This window comes from Pseudopipra pipra, chromosome 3 (genome assembly GCF_036250125.1).
Source record: "Pseudopipra pipra isolate bDixPip1 chromosome 3, bDixPip1.hap1, whole genome shotgun sequence".
NCBI lineage: Eukaryota > Metazoa > Chordata > Aves > Passeriformes > Pipridae > Pseudopipra > Pseudopipra pipra.
The window spans coordinates 22971983-22989319 of record NC_087551.1 but is presented as its reverse complement, the minus strand read 5'-3'; the positions used below and the strand labels follow the sequence as shown (position 1 = coordinate 22989319).

Here is a 17337-nt window from a genome sequence, read left to right as displayed (position 1 = left end):
GCCTTGCCCCATTTTTAACATGTATTACATTCAGTGAAACTTACTCTGTCTTGACTGAAACTTAAGCTATGGAGTCAACCAGGATAAATTTGACTTAGATTTATATATACAACCTAGAGTACACACATGAGTTAATAAAGCTCTATGATATTTGAAACACCTTGGACATGAACCGTCAAGATCATACGCAACCACGTACCCACAGGACTACACCCTTACAGTGATATCTTTATGACAAGATTGTCCTATGCATAATTTTGATTCAAGGGAATTAAAGAGTTTATTCTGTCATTCTACGCATTTGGGTACAGTATAGAATACCATATATACCAAACTTCCTCAATTCCAAAAGAAATGAAAGCAATTAAAAGTACTTTTAAAACAGCCTGCTCTAGGCTATAGTAGAAAGAAAGAAATGAGCCTTTGCTCCATCCTGAGTAACATTTTCATAGTTTCTTTGTTGACTTCGTTTTTTTGGAGTTTTTTTTTTAAATCTGTTGTCATATGTAAGATCTCTAAAACTTCCTGAAAACAATAAATCACTGATCAAGATACAATATATACATAATCTATATTATATGTGCTCAGAAAAATAGTGTCAGTTACAAGTTGTGCAGATGCAACAAAAAGAAGTTGTTTCCTTGTTTCTCCACTGTATGGGTGCAAGAAAGAAAACACTAAGATACAGCTGATGCATTTTTTCAGCTTGCCAGGTATGTTTCCTCCTTTTGTAGCCTAATCATACACAATCCCCTTCTTCCTGATTTATACGTAAATTTTGTTTCCTGTTCAAATCCTATACTCTAGTTTCCACTCCTTAGACATGACTTTTCTCAACAGCAAAGCATGAAACCATTTACATTAGTTGCACTTCTCACCAAGAAATGCTTAAGAGCTTGTCAAATAAGAGCTCAAGCAATTCTGGACTTAGCTAGCTAGCTTAGTTTTGGGATGCCCTCACTGCTACCAAAATCCCATACACAACTTGCTTCTAACTTTGAGAAAAAATCCATGCTGAAATGAAGTCATAACCAAGAAGGTAGACCTGTGTTGTGTTGAGGAAAGTTGGCATAAGTTGCACAAGGGCATGAGGTGAGAAGAAAAAGCCAAGTACGTGATTACCTGTCAGGAGATCTGCTTCCCTCTATGTTAACCTGGACTGGATGCACAGTGACTTAGCTCGTATTTGACCTTCTCCAAAAACAACGTTTACGGTCTAAGACCTGATCCAAGCTACTGGCTGTCACATTAGACCAAATCTAAACAAAAAGCTTCCTACTCAGGGCCTTCAGATTATTTGGTGGATTAACACCCCCAAGTCAGCCATCAGTACTGCACACAGATGGAAGCATTCCCAAGGGAACAGACTGCACACACAGAAGCTCTCCCATGCCCCAGTTGTAGCCTACCGTGCCTTTATCCTGAAGGCACATCATCAGAGTGCAGACGTCACCCGTTGCTTGATGGTTCACCAGCACCATGGCTTCATCTTCTGATACTGCTTTAACATCATCACCCCATTCCACTACTATTAAAAATAAAAAAAAATAAAAAAAGGTAAATTTTACAATGAGCACAGGGAAATTTTACTATCAACAAAACAATAAAAAAAGACCCCACACCCAGACAATTATAATAAAAAACCTACATGCTACATGTCAATTTAAATTGGCACATAGCATCAGGTAGGAATATTAGCAAGACCATTTTTCCAAGCAGGGGGGTGTCCAGCTTAGTTTTAAATTGCATGCGCAGAATAAGAACAAAACAAAAATACTCTATCAGAACATGTGCATGGAGATTGATCTTTTTGTGTCATCACACCGTTCTATATTTAGGGTCTCAAAATTACATAAGCTTTTGACCCAGCTTTCATATTCATCTATCTCACCTCATTAGATGTAAAAAAAAAAAAAAAAAAAAAAAGAATTTGTTGTTGAAAGTGGGTTTTGTTGGCTGTTTGCTTTAGGGTTTTTTTTTTAACTTAGCAGATTTGTTTCATTTCTACACTTACTATTGTTATTCAGCTCCAGTAAAAGCAAACCAAAAAAATCCGTAGTTGGGTCATTAGGTTTAAAATGCTACATTAAACAAACTCAGTCATTCAAATCTAACCAAGTCAGCTAAAGGCAAGAAAGTGGGTTCAGAAAATGCTGTTCAGATAACAGAAACTATTGGTCACTATTTCGTAGACCAGAGACCAAATGCTTCAGTGGCAAGAATGATGACAGGACAAAGATACAGCTGTTGATCATCCAACATTTACACTGACTAGCAAAACCATGCTGAGATAAGGAAGAGGGGTTAAAAATTGCTAGTTCCATCATCACAAAGTAACCAAGTGGAGAAAGAGAAGACTGCCTCCCAAAGAACACAGGATGGAAAACTAGAAAGTGTATGTTGCAAATTTAAAGACCAAAATACGTCTAATGCTGTTACTGGGGCAAAGAGACAAGTGAGTAGAGACTGGGTCTCTTCAATACAAGGGGTGGTTACTGCAATGACAGCTAAAGGGAAAGGATGGGCAGGCAGAGGAACTCTGTGAAGTTCCAAAAGTAAGATGCATTGTCCACGTATGTAGGATACAGTTATTTTTCTGTGTTTGTTCAGTATCTTAAATGGTTCTTATTGGCTGTTATCTTCAGTTCTGACAACAAAGGAAATATTTCACCTGTACTACTGAATCTTTTGTACTGTTATTAACAGGTTTCCAGGCAGTGAACAACTCTCAGCACAGGACAATTACTTCATTACTATCTGTCTTTTAATACATGGTTTAACTGATGCAAAGGTAATAGGCTACACACTCAAAACAAAAAGCAATAATCCATGCATAGCTTCCCTATTCTTGCAGAAATCAATTACCATCACACTTTTGAAAATGGCCACTTCTATTACTTTCTAATGGCTCCCAAATTAGTACTGAATTGAGACTTGAACACCAAGCAAAAAAATAAAATGCTGTATTTTGTCACAGGTAGATAAAATCAGATTAGAGATACGAAAGCGAGGAGGGCTGTTCATTCCATAATGGTCAACCTCCTTTCCTTTCCCCAGGCGAGCTAAGCACAGATCCTTCCTTACTTTTCTCAACATGAACTTGGACATTTCCTTTATGCCTCCTTCTCACTATGTGTGAATTTCCTCTGATGGCCTAACTCTATGGAAGTTGGAAAATGCTTTGACATGGCAGTCATAGTTGCCTGTGCACCTCCCTTATCAAGTATTTCACATATCTGGCTATGGCAGCATCCCACAGGGCAAGAAACTAAGACAAAAATGAGAATTGTTTTAAAGAAAAACAAATCAACCACATATTGACTTTGAAATTATTGCTTCGGTGTCTTTATTAAGCAGCCAATATCCAACCTTCTTACTGAACTGTGTCTTATTAAAAGTAATAAAAACTAAGCACTAAATACATTAAGCATGTGCAAAATCAGGTTTCTCACACCTAATTATTTCCAAATAAAACTAATTTATTTCTAGATCACTCGGAGAAAAAAAATGCAATACTTTACTATAGATACCTCCCTGGAACATATCAATTTATAGTACTAATCATTTCAACTTTAGAACAATTTAAAAAGCAACTATTTTTAATCTTCAAAACTGATTCAAAGATCGAACTTTCTGAAGGATTAAAATAAAGCTCATGACTGAACAATGTAAGCCATGAGAAGCAGCACTCAATTGAAAACAACTGAAGAGTAGACCTTACGGAGCTTAATTTGCTAGAAAAAAGTACACTTTTAACATATTAGGTGAAGATCAATGTCTGACTTTGAAACTTTCAGATATGCCCCAGTCAAAGAAACACAGGAAAAAAGTTTGTGGTGTCTATTTTACCTACTCTTGTTAAATCCACAACCAGCTTACGATGCACTAACAAACTTCAGATGACAAGTAAGAAAAAAGATGGGCTCTGTTGTCCCACTCCAAATGCAAGGTAAAAGAAAAATAAAGTTTGATTTAATTCTTGAATTGATTTACTCAATTCATTTTATCTACCAACCAGCCAGGGTAATAGCTCAACTTCTGCCACTCAGCTGACAAGTAGTAGGTTATTAAATCACAGTGAATCAGCTAGCCCTCCTCTAGCTTCTTTTCTTTCCCTCTGTCAATTCTCCTCAGGCAATCAGGCTGTCTCTTGTGCTTAATAACGCTTTATGGTCAATTGATTGACCTGATTATCAAGGAGAAAAGAATCACTTTGTGCAAGTCCTTCACAGAGCATTTCTGGATCAGAAACAGAACAGCAAACCACAAAAGTATGCAGAAAAACCACTGCCATTACTATAATTTTTTAAAGAAGAAAAAACCCAAACCCTCAAGTATCTAGAATTTTAAGTTCACAGTGTCCCTTTAAAATCAGCGGGAGGAATAAATGCTTGTCTTCAATTTTCTCACCACACTGAAATTTTCCAAAGGAGAATCTTTTGCTTTAAGAAATACTTGTGCTATTACATTCTTCCACTGCAGTTGGAAACATTCAAATCAAAACCTCAGCTGCATGGCAGCAGAACCAGCAACTCTGCTTTGCTCCACTGTAACCAGACAAAAAAAGCTTCAAAGACAAATATTTGTCATTTGGGGGTCTGAAATCCAGCAAACATTCCTCCACAGCTTCTTTTATTGCCAGAGCGTATTTTATAATGATACCAGTTCTGTGACAACAGCCTGGCAATAGCTGGACTTCTGCAAATGCAGTTTAACATAGTAAAATAACATAAAGGAAGGAAAGCCCAGGAAATCAGTTTAACATGGTAAGACAGAAGTGACTTAGCTGTGAGAGACACTTGATTTGTGACTTAGGGTTGTAGCAAAGGCCTTCTCTGGGAAAGAATGAAGACAAGTATACTTGCAATTACATGAGCCCTAAGACAGAAATATTTATCCCTCTCTCTCATAACAAGAAGTCCAAGATCTAAAACATCAAGCAAATATTTCATATAATGAGCTGCAGATTTAGCTTTTTACAAGCTAATCCTTGCAGAGCCTAATGAAGAAAATAAACGCAATAAAAGTTTTTTCCATGTTTTTAGTGAACTATTAGACATCTAAATGTAGCTATTGAGAGTTCTCAGAACACTTGGCTACTTTGTAATCATGTTCTTAATGTAACTGTGTGCATACAAGCGATGCTCTGAATAAATATTCAAGCACTTTAATTGCAGTACGCCACTAGGCTGGGCAAATGACTACTCAGCTAACTAACAATTCAGTAGATTTATTTTATACTTTTGGATATACCTGGCAAGAATGGCAGTCTAGTGTTCTGTGTAACTGCCTAGCCATTAATAGGAAAAACTTCATTTTGCATACTGCATTTTAAAACTTAAAAAATGCTCTGAATTTTTTGTTATAGTCAATAGTTTCACTACAGTCTGTACCATAAGAATTGGCATACATTTTTTTGGCATCATAACAACTTAAGTCCTAATTTATTATTTCAAAATCCATTGGGTTTTAAAAGATTGATACTTTCTGGCAAGATCACGGGAAGTCTTTAAGCGTTCTAATTACAACTATTAAAAAGCCCAAACCCTTAAAACAGCTGGGTAAATCACCATAAAGTTACAGTATATGTTAACATATAATTGATTTGTATATCTACTTCATTTGCCATAGGGATTTCAGTAAACACAATATTCACAACTCTGCCTAGAAACTGGAGAAGTTAAGAACTTTCTCTCTAGAACTTCTCACAGAATCACAGAATGGGTAAAGCTGGAAGGGGCCACAGGGGGTCAATCTTGTCCAACGTCCCCACTCAAGCAGGGTCATCCTAGAACACATTGCGCAGGACTGTGTCCCAGCAATTCTTGAATACCTCCAGTGAGGGAGACTCCATAACCTCTCTGGGTGATCTGTTCCAGCACATGGTCACCCACACAGTTAAGAAGTTCTTCCTCATATTCAGGTGGGACTTCCTGTGCAACAGTTTCTGCCCATTGCCTCTAGTTCTACTGCTTGGCATCACCAAGAAGAGCCTGGATCCATCCTCTTGGCATGCTCCCTTCAGATACTTAAATAGATTGATGAGGTCCCCTCTCATCCTTTCCTCATAAGAGAGATGCTCCAGTCCCCTCATCATCTTTGTTGCCCTCCACTGAACCAGCTCCAGGAGCTCCATGTCTCTCTTGTACTGAGGACCCGGAGCTGGACACGGCACTCCAGACGTGCCTCACTAGGTCTGAGGGACAGGACCACCTCCCTTGACCTGCTGGCAACGCTCTTCCTAATGCACCCCAGGACACCATTGACCTTCTTGGCCAGAAGGACACGCTGCTGGCTCAGGGACAGCTTGTTGTCCACCAGGACCCCCAGGTCCTTCTCCCCAGAGCTGCTTTCCAGCAGGTCAGCCCCCAGCCTGTGCTGGTGTTATGGGATTATTCCTCCCCAGCTGCAGGACCCTGCATTTTTAAACATATCCTTAGTTTATTTTTTTTTCTGATCACTTGTAATCACTTGCACCCATGATGCAAGACTTCATGAAAGTTTGTTCCAAGAAGCTGCAGACTGGTAACACTTGGAACTGAACAGTACCACAAATAAACAGCATTACTGAGAGACAGACTCCTTTGCTTCCTCAAGAGTCAGCCTGCTTTCTAACAGAAGGAATGTTATTATTAGGTATTTAATAGTGACTGCAACCCATGACAACCAGGTTTCTATGTTTTAAACACTCCTCCTCTTACTCAATCATTTATGTCTGGCAAGTTGCAATCCTGCTTTCCTGTTATTCACAAATGACTCGTCAAAGCATGTTTTTGCTACAGCAGCTATGTACAGTTGTTAAACTCATTTGTCTCTCCTTTGTAGATGGGATTCTTTGATAGTTGGCAGTAAGAAATCCCAGAAGTGATGCCAGAGGTTAAATACTACTTACCATGATGACTACACTGCATTACAACAAATAAAAAAAAGACAAAGACATGCTAAAGGTGTTTTTTCCCCTTAATAAAAAGGTTAAATCTCTGGAAATTGGTTGCATACAGCAAAAAAGAAGAAAAAAAGGACTAAGCAAAGTTGCATACAGTTACATTTTACAGTTTTTTTACATTTCTTAAGCATGTACTGTAGGTTTAGAAGGTATTTTAAAACACCTATATAAAATCAGACACACACTATTGAAAAGAGAAAAATAGCTCTTCCAATCCCAACCATTCCTTCCAAAATTCATACTGCCAAGGAAAACTTCATTTCTTGTCTCTAAGTACACACAAGACATAGAGAAAATGAATAAAAGTACAGCACAGAAAAGGAAGGGAAGAACATACACACAATATCATATCTCAGTAAACACAGCTTCACTTAACATGCTATCCTTTCGCTATTAAAAATTGTGCCCTTCCTAACAAAAGTATTGTCAACTTCAATGCTATTGTAATATACATATCTTTAGGTTATTATATCAATAATAAATATGTAGCTTCAAACAAGATTTTGATATCAAAAAGAGCATCTTTTACAGATAACTTGATTCAAATTTTATGATGATAAACAGACCTGCACTGAAAATTTTATCCTTTTATTTCCATCAAGAAAAACACAACAGAAAAGTCAGGGTAGAAGCAGCAGCTAGGGAAGGGAAGCCTGTAAATAAAGGGAGATTGTTCTTACAGTGCATGTTAATAAACCAAGGCTGGGTTTAAGATGTCCCAGTCACCATCTCCATTTTTCTGCAGCAAACCATTTTGCACACCTCCACACTTAATTGTAGGAAACAACACAATTTCCTTTTGCTTTCAGTTCTATTCTTCTTAGTTTCCACCCTCTCATTCTGTAGTTTACAGTCAGATCTGCTTTGTGGAGAAGAGGACTTTAGCAGTCACAATATTTGTTCCTTAAGTTAACCCATACTCTTAATTCAATTAACCAACAGTTAGAGGTGTTAAAAACAGGAGACAATTACAACAGAGATGCCCGGGCTCTGTCACCTTTATAACCATTCCAAGAATCCTGTTTTTCCTAAAGTACAGCAATTCCTTTTAGAAACAGGTTCTAGTAATGACTGTTTTTGAAGACTGACTTAATTTTCCTGGAGTGCATGTTCAAAACCTCAGGGGTACAGTTTACTTGAGTTCCATAACTCACAGGCACAAGAGATGATTCTTGTGGCTGAAGAGAGGGCTCCTTTTACCCATATGTGAATGAGAATCAATACTCAGCAAAACCTTAGCTCACCTTCAGGGAAGCAAACCTCTTCCACCACCCTCAGTACTGGCAATAACATTTCAAGAGCTTCAGCTCTTGGCAATTATGTTGGGCAAGTGGTTTATATGCTAAGAAAACTCTTAAAATTAACAGAATCTAACAGAATACACAAGCTACGATCACAGCAGATATTTAAGGAATAGTTCCAATGTATCTTAAGTCTTACAAGAACACATCATGCACTGGACATACCCTCCACATTTTGCTGGAGGTCTCTCTATCCGTTATTTTATGCCGCTCCCATAACACTGCTTGAAATGTCCCACAGCTCACAGTTTCAATCATTGGCACTAAAACCCCAGTTGCATATGGTGGTCACTGCTTCCAAAAAGTTAGTACAAGACAGTGTTCTTAGTCACACAGGTAAATGGGAACTGTGAGACATGAAGACTGTGATTGATGTCAGCTTTCATGACTATACTGGGCACAAACTGTAGCAGCTGAGAAGGAACTCCGCTGTCTGTTTTGCTGCTTCTATTCTTAGAAAAGCAACTGCAAGACTGAAGAAGGAGATGGAGTGCTGAAAACCTTTTGAAGTACCTCATGCTCATGAGTCAGACCACTCGCAGAAGGAGCAAGCTGTACAGCACATTCCTCCCTGATGACAGATAAAATACATTAACTACCCAGGGGAACATCAATGCATTCATGAACTAATATCCTAATGCTCTAATACCTCACATGCTGCAGAGGTTATAATGGCCAGAAACAAACAAACAAACAAAAAAAATAGTTTGTTTGAAGCCTAGAGGAAGGAGAAGCAAAACGGGAGGGCAGTCTTGCAAGTACAGATTTTTAAGGGATACTGCAAATCAAATGGTCAGGCCTGAAAGTTAAAAATGATACCGACAGGTTTTAAAGTACGCACACAAAAATCACCTAGTTAGAAGCACACTGTCACCAAGGTCCTAAAAAGGCAGAGGAATCTGAGCCAGCAGTAAATATCCTTCAGGTTAACTGCTATCACTTCAGCTTGTATGTAAAGCTGACATTCTGTACCGTTTTGGTCTTTCCTAGTTACAGTGTGGAAAGAAACAACATCAACTTATGTTCCAAAATGTTTATTTTCAACATCAAAGAAAGACAAAGTTTTCAGGACTGTCTTTAAGATAACCATAAACCAAAAAAGGTATGTACGCTAAGGATGAACTTTTGCCTGTTCCCAGTTAAAAGTTTTTGAACGCTGGGGATGACCAAAAAGCTGTAGCTCCATAAATGACAGACGCAAAGAAACATATTTTTGTAAAACAAACAATCAAAGAAACTCTGAATAGAAGGATCTCAGCTAAGTTGTTACAAAGACAAGATTGGCAGCTTACTGAGACTGCACAATTTTACATGGAAATAAACAACAATCACAGGGCCACAAGACCACTGGCATGAAAAAAATGTCCCATGGAGTTTTATTGGTCCTCAAACAGATTGTGTGGATTTGAAAATTTTAAGGAGAAGAACCAAGACATAAAATTTTTTTTACCAGTCTGCACTTTGTGATTCAACCCCAAGGTCAGAGACAACGATGGAAACACCAGAGTCAATCCCTCAACACAAAGAGGTCAGCACTTGCCTAAGTAGACTCTTTTTGTCAGACAAGGCAGTGGGTCCTGCATTTCAGCCTCTTTATCTACAAGAATAATTTTTACAAGTGAAGATGGATTCTCACCACTCAAGCATGTGACTTTATATACTAAATCCACATAATACTTTTCCGTTGTTTTAAAACACAAGAATCAAATTCTCAGGGTTTCACCTGTAACACTGATGATGCTTACTCTTAACAAGAGGTTAGTCCAACATCAAAGTTGCATAAGTTGATATCTTAGAAGTCCTTTTCAGTTTACTGTACACTGAAACTGCAATAATTTAACTACGGTTACAATGCAAAACATATTCTAAGCTGAAAGAAAATTCTATCTCTATGACTGTTTTATGAGAAACAGACTGGCTTTCCTAGAATTAAAAAGAAAAGTTACTTTGAAAACAGGAATTTTGGAATACAACACCATTGCAACATTTCAAGCACATTTCTTTGTAAAAGGTTAAGTACTACAGAGGAGCAGTCAGAGGAGGAAAGAGTTCATTTTCTCTGATAAAAAAAACATACCAGTGCAGCTGGGTAATGAAAAAATGCTACAAATATGAAGCTTGCTATTATTGTTACCCTTATCACCCTTTCAAGCAAATAACAGTTGGTTGAGGCTCTGTATTTTTAATAACTTGAACCCAGCAGGTTACTACAGTACTTGACTAATACTCATCTGCCCCATCACTACTGCTGTGCAATGAAGCAAGCAGGAACAGAGCTGACAAACAGGGTCTGACTCAGCAAACACCAATAGACAAGAACAATTCAATAAAAGTGCTATGGCACTTTTGTCTTTATTTTCCCTTTAAAAACTACTGGTATCTTACAAAAAATTCCCATCTGTTGCATGAGCTGGAGAACTCATTCCCTATGGGATTCAAGTCAGAAAATACCATATGACTTCATGCTCAGTATATAAAGTAGGGGGAAGAAGGAAGAAAAGAGATGTTTGGAGCGATGCCGTTTGTCTTCCAGAATAACCAGTACACGTGATGGAGCTCTGCTTTCCTGGGGATGGCTGAACACCTGCCTGCACAGGGGGAGGAGTGAAAGACTTTCTTGCTTTCCTTTTCTTGTGTGTGTAGCTTTTGCTTACCCTATTAAACTGCCTTTATCTCCACACATGAGTTTTCCAGCTCTTACACTTTCCATTCTCTCCCTGATCCCACTGATGGGGGAGCGACCAAGCAGCTGTGCTGTACTTGGTTGCTGGCTGGGGTTAAACCACTACAGTCCAACAAAGGGCCACTGAGATGAGTAAGGGACGAGAGCATCTCTCATGTGAGGAGAGGCTGAGCGAGCTGGGACTGTTCAGCCCAGAGAAAAAAAGGCTCCAGGGCAAGAATCGTACCCATGTATCAGTACCTGACAGGGGTGCAGAGAGAGGAATAAAGATGACTTAGCCAGACTCTCCCCTGTAGTATGCACTGACAGGTTGAGAAGTAATAGGGGCAAAAAAAAATACAAGATATTCCACTTCAACACAAGGCAAAAAGGAAAAAAACCCCAAATATTTTTACTTAACATTTTTCCAGGTTGTGAAGTGCCCATCCTTGGAGCTATTCAAACCCTAACAGGACATGAACCTGGGCAACCCGCTCTAACTGACCTTGCTTTGAGCAGGGGATTCAACTGTATGATCCTCAGAAGTCCCTTCCAACCTAAACAATTCTGACAGCCTGATACCAGGAGGAAAAGCACAGTGCTAACAGAATTCTTTCTTAGCGGATATGTTCAACTGCAACAAAACCTACAGTTTCATCCTGCAGCATGAAAAGGAACAGCCTTTACAATCACAAAGCACATGTTGCAAATATAAACTGGCAAGGTTTTTCTGTTTTACTGCTGCAGAACTGCAGCAAAGACATAGATCTGAAGGACAGTTCAAACCTTAATACGAAAGAAGGAGAGTATGATTCATCTGGGATCATCAAACTCAGGCACAAAAACAGGACCTGTAACCAACACCAGAAACTTGAGGCAACAATGTATTTTTTTGCCAGAATAAGCCACTGTGTTCACTGCTAGTCTTGATATCTTCATTTAAAGATCCAAAGATCTTAATTTATATATTTATATATATAAAATTTATCTGTATCTACAGCTATATTATCAAATATCACGGCAAACTAAATTCCTCTGTTGAGACTGTTTTGTCTGCATGTCAAACATGATGCATGTAAACAGCTACATTGAAACAGCTACTTTTAGTTACTCAAACACCAAGACATTCAAATTACTATTTAACACTCAGACACAGCTACTGACGCCTACCCAAACATAAAATTTAAAGCCTAGAATAATAACAACTAAACAAAAAAGACCCCAACATGTGAAGTGTGAAGGCCTCAATTATTTCCCCTACTATCTTTATCTCAGATATTTATCTAAAATATTTACCTAAGTTGCTCTTACACTTGAGAACCAGAAGAGTCACTGCAACATCATGTGACCATCTGTGCTGGTAAAAAAAAACAAGGGGCAAGCCAGCACAATCAGAGCTATCAGAAGACAGCAGGATGGGGCAGCAGGCACCAGCTGGACCAGGATGAATCCTTATAGAACTGTGGTTTGCTATGCTGGAAGACCTGCTGGGCAAGTCTGGTTTGCCCAACAAGCAAAGCATAATCAGTACGAGTCACCCAGGTTACCTTTGAAATTGATATGAATTTCTTTTTGAAACAAAGTTGTTGTTCATTTAAAGAATACGTTTAGAGCACATTAAAAATGTGCAACCCTCCACTCTTCTTTTCTTTCTAAGCCTAAATGTATAAGAGAAAGATAAACATCCTTGTTATAAAAATTTCGTAGCCACGTGTCACAGAGACTACAGAGCCATTATTTAGGCAGGAACAGGGTGACTGCTGTCTGATTTTTAGTGGGCTTTGGATTTGTTTGGGGAAAGTAAATTAAAGAAAGTATTTTCTCCCTAAGAGAGCAGTCTGAAAGCACACCTTCATCCTCACAGTTAAAGTACTAGATTGTAGCAGTAACCTGAGCTGTCTTTGCAGAATCAACTGACTAGACAGCAGAAACTACTCAGAGGCAATATCAAAAACTACAATACAATAAATATTACTACAGTTTCCTTTTGAGTCACTGGCAATGGTATGCATTACTAATTTGATCCTGTTGCTTGTCTTTCCAGATGTCAAATTCCCTTTGATGCCAAAAAAGAGTCATTCATAAGGTACTTCACCTCCCATAACTGTTAAGGTGGCTCAAAAAGTACACATACCATATCATAGAGCCTTAAAAAGCTAAAAGGTACGGGACAAAAGCAGATCTTCTTAGTCAGGTTCCAGGAGAAACAATGCCCAGAGAATATATCCAGGTTTGTGGCTCTAAGTAAAGGGGTACTTTTCAGATTGTGCAATCAACACCAAAAACCAGTATATCCAAACCAACTGTGTGAAAAATCCCATTAGGGTAATGGTCTGTGCAGAGCAAATGGCTTGTGAAATCGCAGGCCTGTTTCCTCCAGACAGAGAACTATCTCTTTCAAAGCCTCAGTTCTTAACTCTGAGAATCCTGATGTAAACTAGTTGGCCTGGTGCAAACTGGCCAAAACTAACAATCAAGAAGTCAGTGCACAGAAACACAGTATTCCCACAGTTTCCATTCAATTGCTCAGCTCCTTATGCAGAGATGTGCACTGCAACACCACAGGATTCTGTTAGGAATCTAATTTTCTTCTTTATGTGACAGAGATAGAGTCTGTACTGTGTCATCCAGAACAATATGAATAACCGTGAAACTGGACAAAGACTCACTGAAAAAAAATGCATCCACAAGGCAGAAGGAAGCCTTTTAATAAATAATTGGGGAAAATCTGAAATGCTGTTTCAAGAAAATAAGACATAACCAGAGTCCGATGGCTATAAAGAAATAAAGAAAAGAATCATCTATTATCATAGATAGGTAAATAAGGGGATGCAATCCACACTAGATGTTTTGCTTTTGAAGTGGACAGATTTGAGTCCTTGTAGGTTCTGGGCAGCAATACATAAGACTTAAAGGAATTTATTACAAAAATTTAAGTATATGCACTGACAACTGTTGAGCTGCCCAAAATGAACTCCTGATAAAGACTGCACAGAATTTTAATTGTTATTCAAGATGGAGCAAGCTCTAGCACAACAAAGTTCTGCAAAACTTGTTGTTTTACTCTTTAAGAAAAGATAAATGTGAGGTATTTGGAAAGCCACAGTTTTAGCCATAGAGAAGATTCTGCTTTCACTTAATCTAGATTCCCAAGTCAGCCCAGTTGACAGTAGGGCTTTAAAGAGCAAGTAATTGTTGGCATATAGCAACGAACTCAGGAAGAGATGGCCATTTCCTCTCCTTTTAAGATTTGCAGATTGCAAGCTTCCCATATAATTTCAAGAAAACCAGGAAAGCTTGAAGATTTTCAGATGTTTTTCCCAAAAAACACAGCTGCAGAAATAATATGACATATGCAGCAATCTTCCAACAAATATCCCAAGGCCATGCCATACCAAGACTTTCTGGGGACAGCAGAGGAACTCAGCCTAACTTAGTTATTACCTACTCTATCAGGGACTGGAGAGGCTGGCCAGCAATGAAATGACACTATTTGGAAGTCTCATTTACATTTTTAACTGCACATCTTAAGTTACTACATAATTTGGGACCACAAACTTTTCAGAGCACTACCCAAGAGGCTCTTTGAGGTAAAACACATACAGAACGCAGAAAATCAGCACTGGATTGCACAAAGAGGGAGAGCAATTTCTCACAGGAAACTGATAAAACATACTATTCTAGTGCAGTTACATAGTAGACAGGTTTTGAAGGTGTTTCTGATCCTCATTAAATCCTCTGACATGCCTTGAGGGTTATCAAATACAATAACCAGAAAACTGTAATAGGACTGAAAATGAGGAAATTACTACTTTTTCTTTAAACAAGATGTGGAACTTGGCTAAAACTCCAAGTCAGACTGCATTCATCTCTCCCTACATCCCATCCCTAAATAAACAGCATGGTGAGGTGAAAAGCCTGATCAGCCCCCAGTCATTCAGCTACTCAGCTCTAGAACTGTACCACCAGGAGAGGGCACAGGCAAGGGTTACAGCCAAAAGGGTGCATATCAAGAAAAGCTGCCAGACTGACTACAGTTAAGAACTAAGACTCTGCTTTTTAAAAGATATGCTAGGTTACAAAAAAAATCATTACACTACTGAGTAAGGAAACTGTTCTCCAAGTGTTCAAATCCAAGTGGGCTCAGAAAAACATGACTTTTCATATATCCTTTAATAAGTCATATTGATTAAAAAAATCCCTAAGCAGATCTTCATCTATTTTTCCTCCTAACAGAAGCAAACTGCATGACTTTAATCACTGGCTGAAGGTTCAAGCCAAGAAAACTAACAATACTATTATTACTGGACATTAGGATACTAAATGTGGTAAGACCACCCCTATTTCCCAGCTCTGATCATTACCTTCTGTTTATCTAAAGAAAGTTCAGATACCTTGCAGTTACCTTATAATATTCCTCAGCTCCTGCCTAAGTTACTACAACATGCTGTTGATGATGTCTTGTTTTACAGCTGACGTTTTTCAGCCCAGCTCATGGTACAGTACAAATAATCACCACACAAAAGTAGTGCCGGATGTATTTGGAAAACCCTTTACTTTTAGATTATCTCCATTAAATAGCCAATATGGGAAAGGCAAAAGGCCATTCTGTGCATTTATTTGTTGTCTCCCTACACTGACCTCAGAACTGAGGAGCTTGTCTCCTCTTGAAGGACACTGAACATCCAAACCTCTTCAACTTAGTCAAGTCTGGACAGAAAAAAAGAGCTACTGAGCACCTGAATGATCATAAGAACACTGAGATTGCAGATGTAGCGTAATTTAAAAATCAATTATCCTCAAGCAATAAAACCGACTACTAATCACGAGCTGCAGCGTTACTCTCTTCTCCACCCACGCACCTCTGCACCATTCTCCAGTTCCAGCGGGACAGCACTGCCATATACCACAAAACAGGACCAACTCATCAGACATTTTCAGGTTGCAGTGTGGAAGGGAAAACTTAATAATGAAAGGCCTGCAAAGGATCAAAAAATAACTGGATGCTGATGTAAGAAAGTAGAACGACAAACCTTTTAAAAGAAGCTTTAAATGTTTCCACCATCAGGTTTCAAGGACTTTATAAAACTTCTCATCCATGCTACAATAACAGTCTTTAAAACACAGAAGCTATAACATGAACAAGAACTGTGAAAACATTGTCCCTTTGACTTTTTAGGTACTACATTAATTTTTTTCAAATAATGGATTTTATAAAGGCCGGGAGGAAAATGATGTTAAGTCACCACAAATTTCATCAAATAATTTAATCAACAACCAATTAGAAGCTAATGATGCAAATAAAATATAACAGCAAAATCCTATATTTATTTAGTTTTATGTTTCTGTTTATGCAAATCCCATTATTAAAACAAGAGGTCACAGCAAGTTCTAGCTGGGAACTTAAGTATTACTTCTGTTGGTATGACACAACCAATGATTCAAAGCAACAAAGCCTCTTATTAAATTTACCCCAAGTTATCCTATACCAGTTCAGCAACTCTTAAAAATTGTGTTGCCAGGTTTCAGGTTGACGGTAAGCAGAAATCCATCATCATAAAACCAGAAGTGATGCCTTAATGGCACACTCAGGCTATCACAAATTAAGTAATTAGCAGGAAAAAACAGCCTCCTCATTATATTGTTCTAGCTGATGTACCTCAAAGCAGCAGCAGAAAGTTTACTGTTCCTAATTTTAAAAAAAGTTTAGCTCTCTAGCATCTGTTACTATTACAAAACAAATAATCCTCTTACACCTGCTGACAACTGTAAAAAATACCTTGGATTTGTGGCTGACAGTCACTACTGTTAGTAAAAAGTGCTACTGAAATTCACAGAAAATGGTCAGACTCTATACAAACAAATTTATTCAAACATTCTGAATGGATGTTTCCAACACCTACCCTTCATCCTCAGTGCACAGACTAATATTCAATGCACCTTTCAATTAAATACCCAGGCTCCAATTGTGAAACATGCTGCTTCAATGGCAGTAATTGAGGCTCCTCTTCCTCTCTCTGTTCTTGCTCCTCAAATTCAAAAAAAATCCACAGCTCAAATCAAAAAATTTTTCTATACATTGGGAACTAACAGTAAAAATGACAGCAGACAATGCTGGGGAACAAAAAAAAAAGAAAAAGAATAGACTTGAGTACTTCAATAAAAACAGTACTTCAATGCAGAGCAGTTTCTCTGGAGAGCACCCATAAAGGGGTTGAACAACGGAGTTGTAGAAGACTCAGCAAATGGGCTTCTCCATTTCAAATACAGCAAGTGTGCCACAAATGAAAGAAGATATTATGACTCAAAATTCTACTTTACAATTAAATGATGAATGTGAATACTCTGAAGTCTGTGAGCAACAGTAGGCACTGTAACCACTTTACATGCAACTTGTTATGATCTGTGGCTACAAGTGCCTTGGCTGA

At 38.3% G+C, this 17337-nt stretch overlaps 1 protein-coding gene across 2 annotated transcripts in view; it reads right to left on the bottom strand.

The window, feature by feature from the left end:
* The window catches only part of LPGAT1 (lysophosphatidylglycerol acyltransferase 1), a 65759-nt gene that overhangs the window by 37207 nt on the left and 11215 nt on the right, over positions 1 to 17337 (bottom strand). For both annotated transcript variants that reach the window (XM_064648301.1, XM_064648302.1), the window contains one exon: positions 1410 to 1528. In XM_064648301.1, the coding sequence (XP_064504371.1) occupies positions 1410 to 1528 (119 nt within the window). The remainder of the gene's footprint in view (positions 1 to 1409; positions 1529 to 17337) is intronic.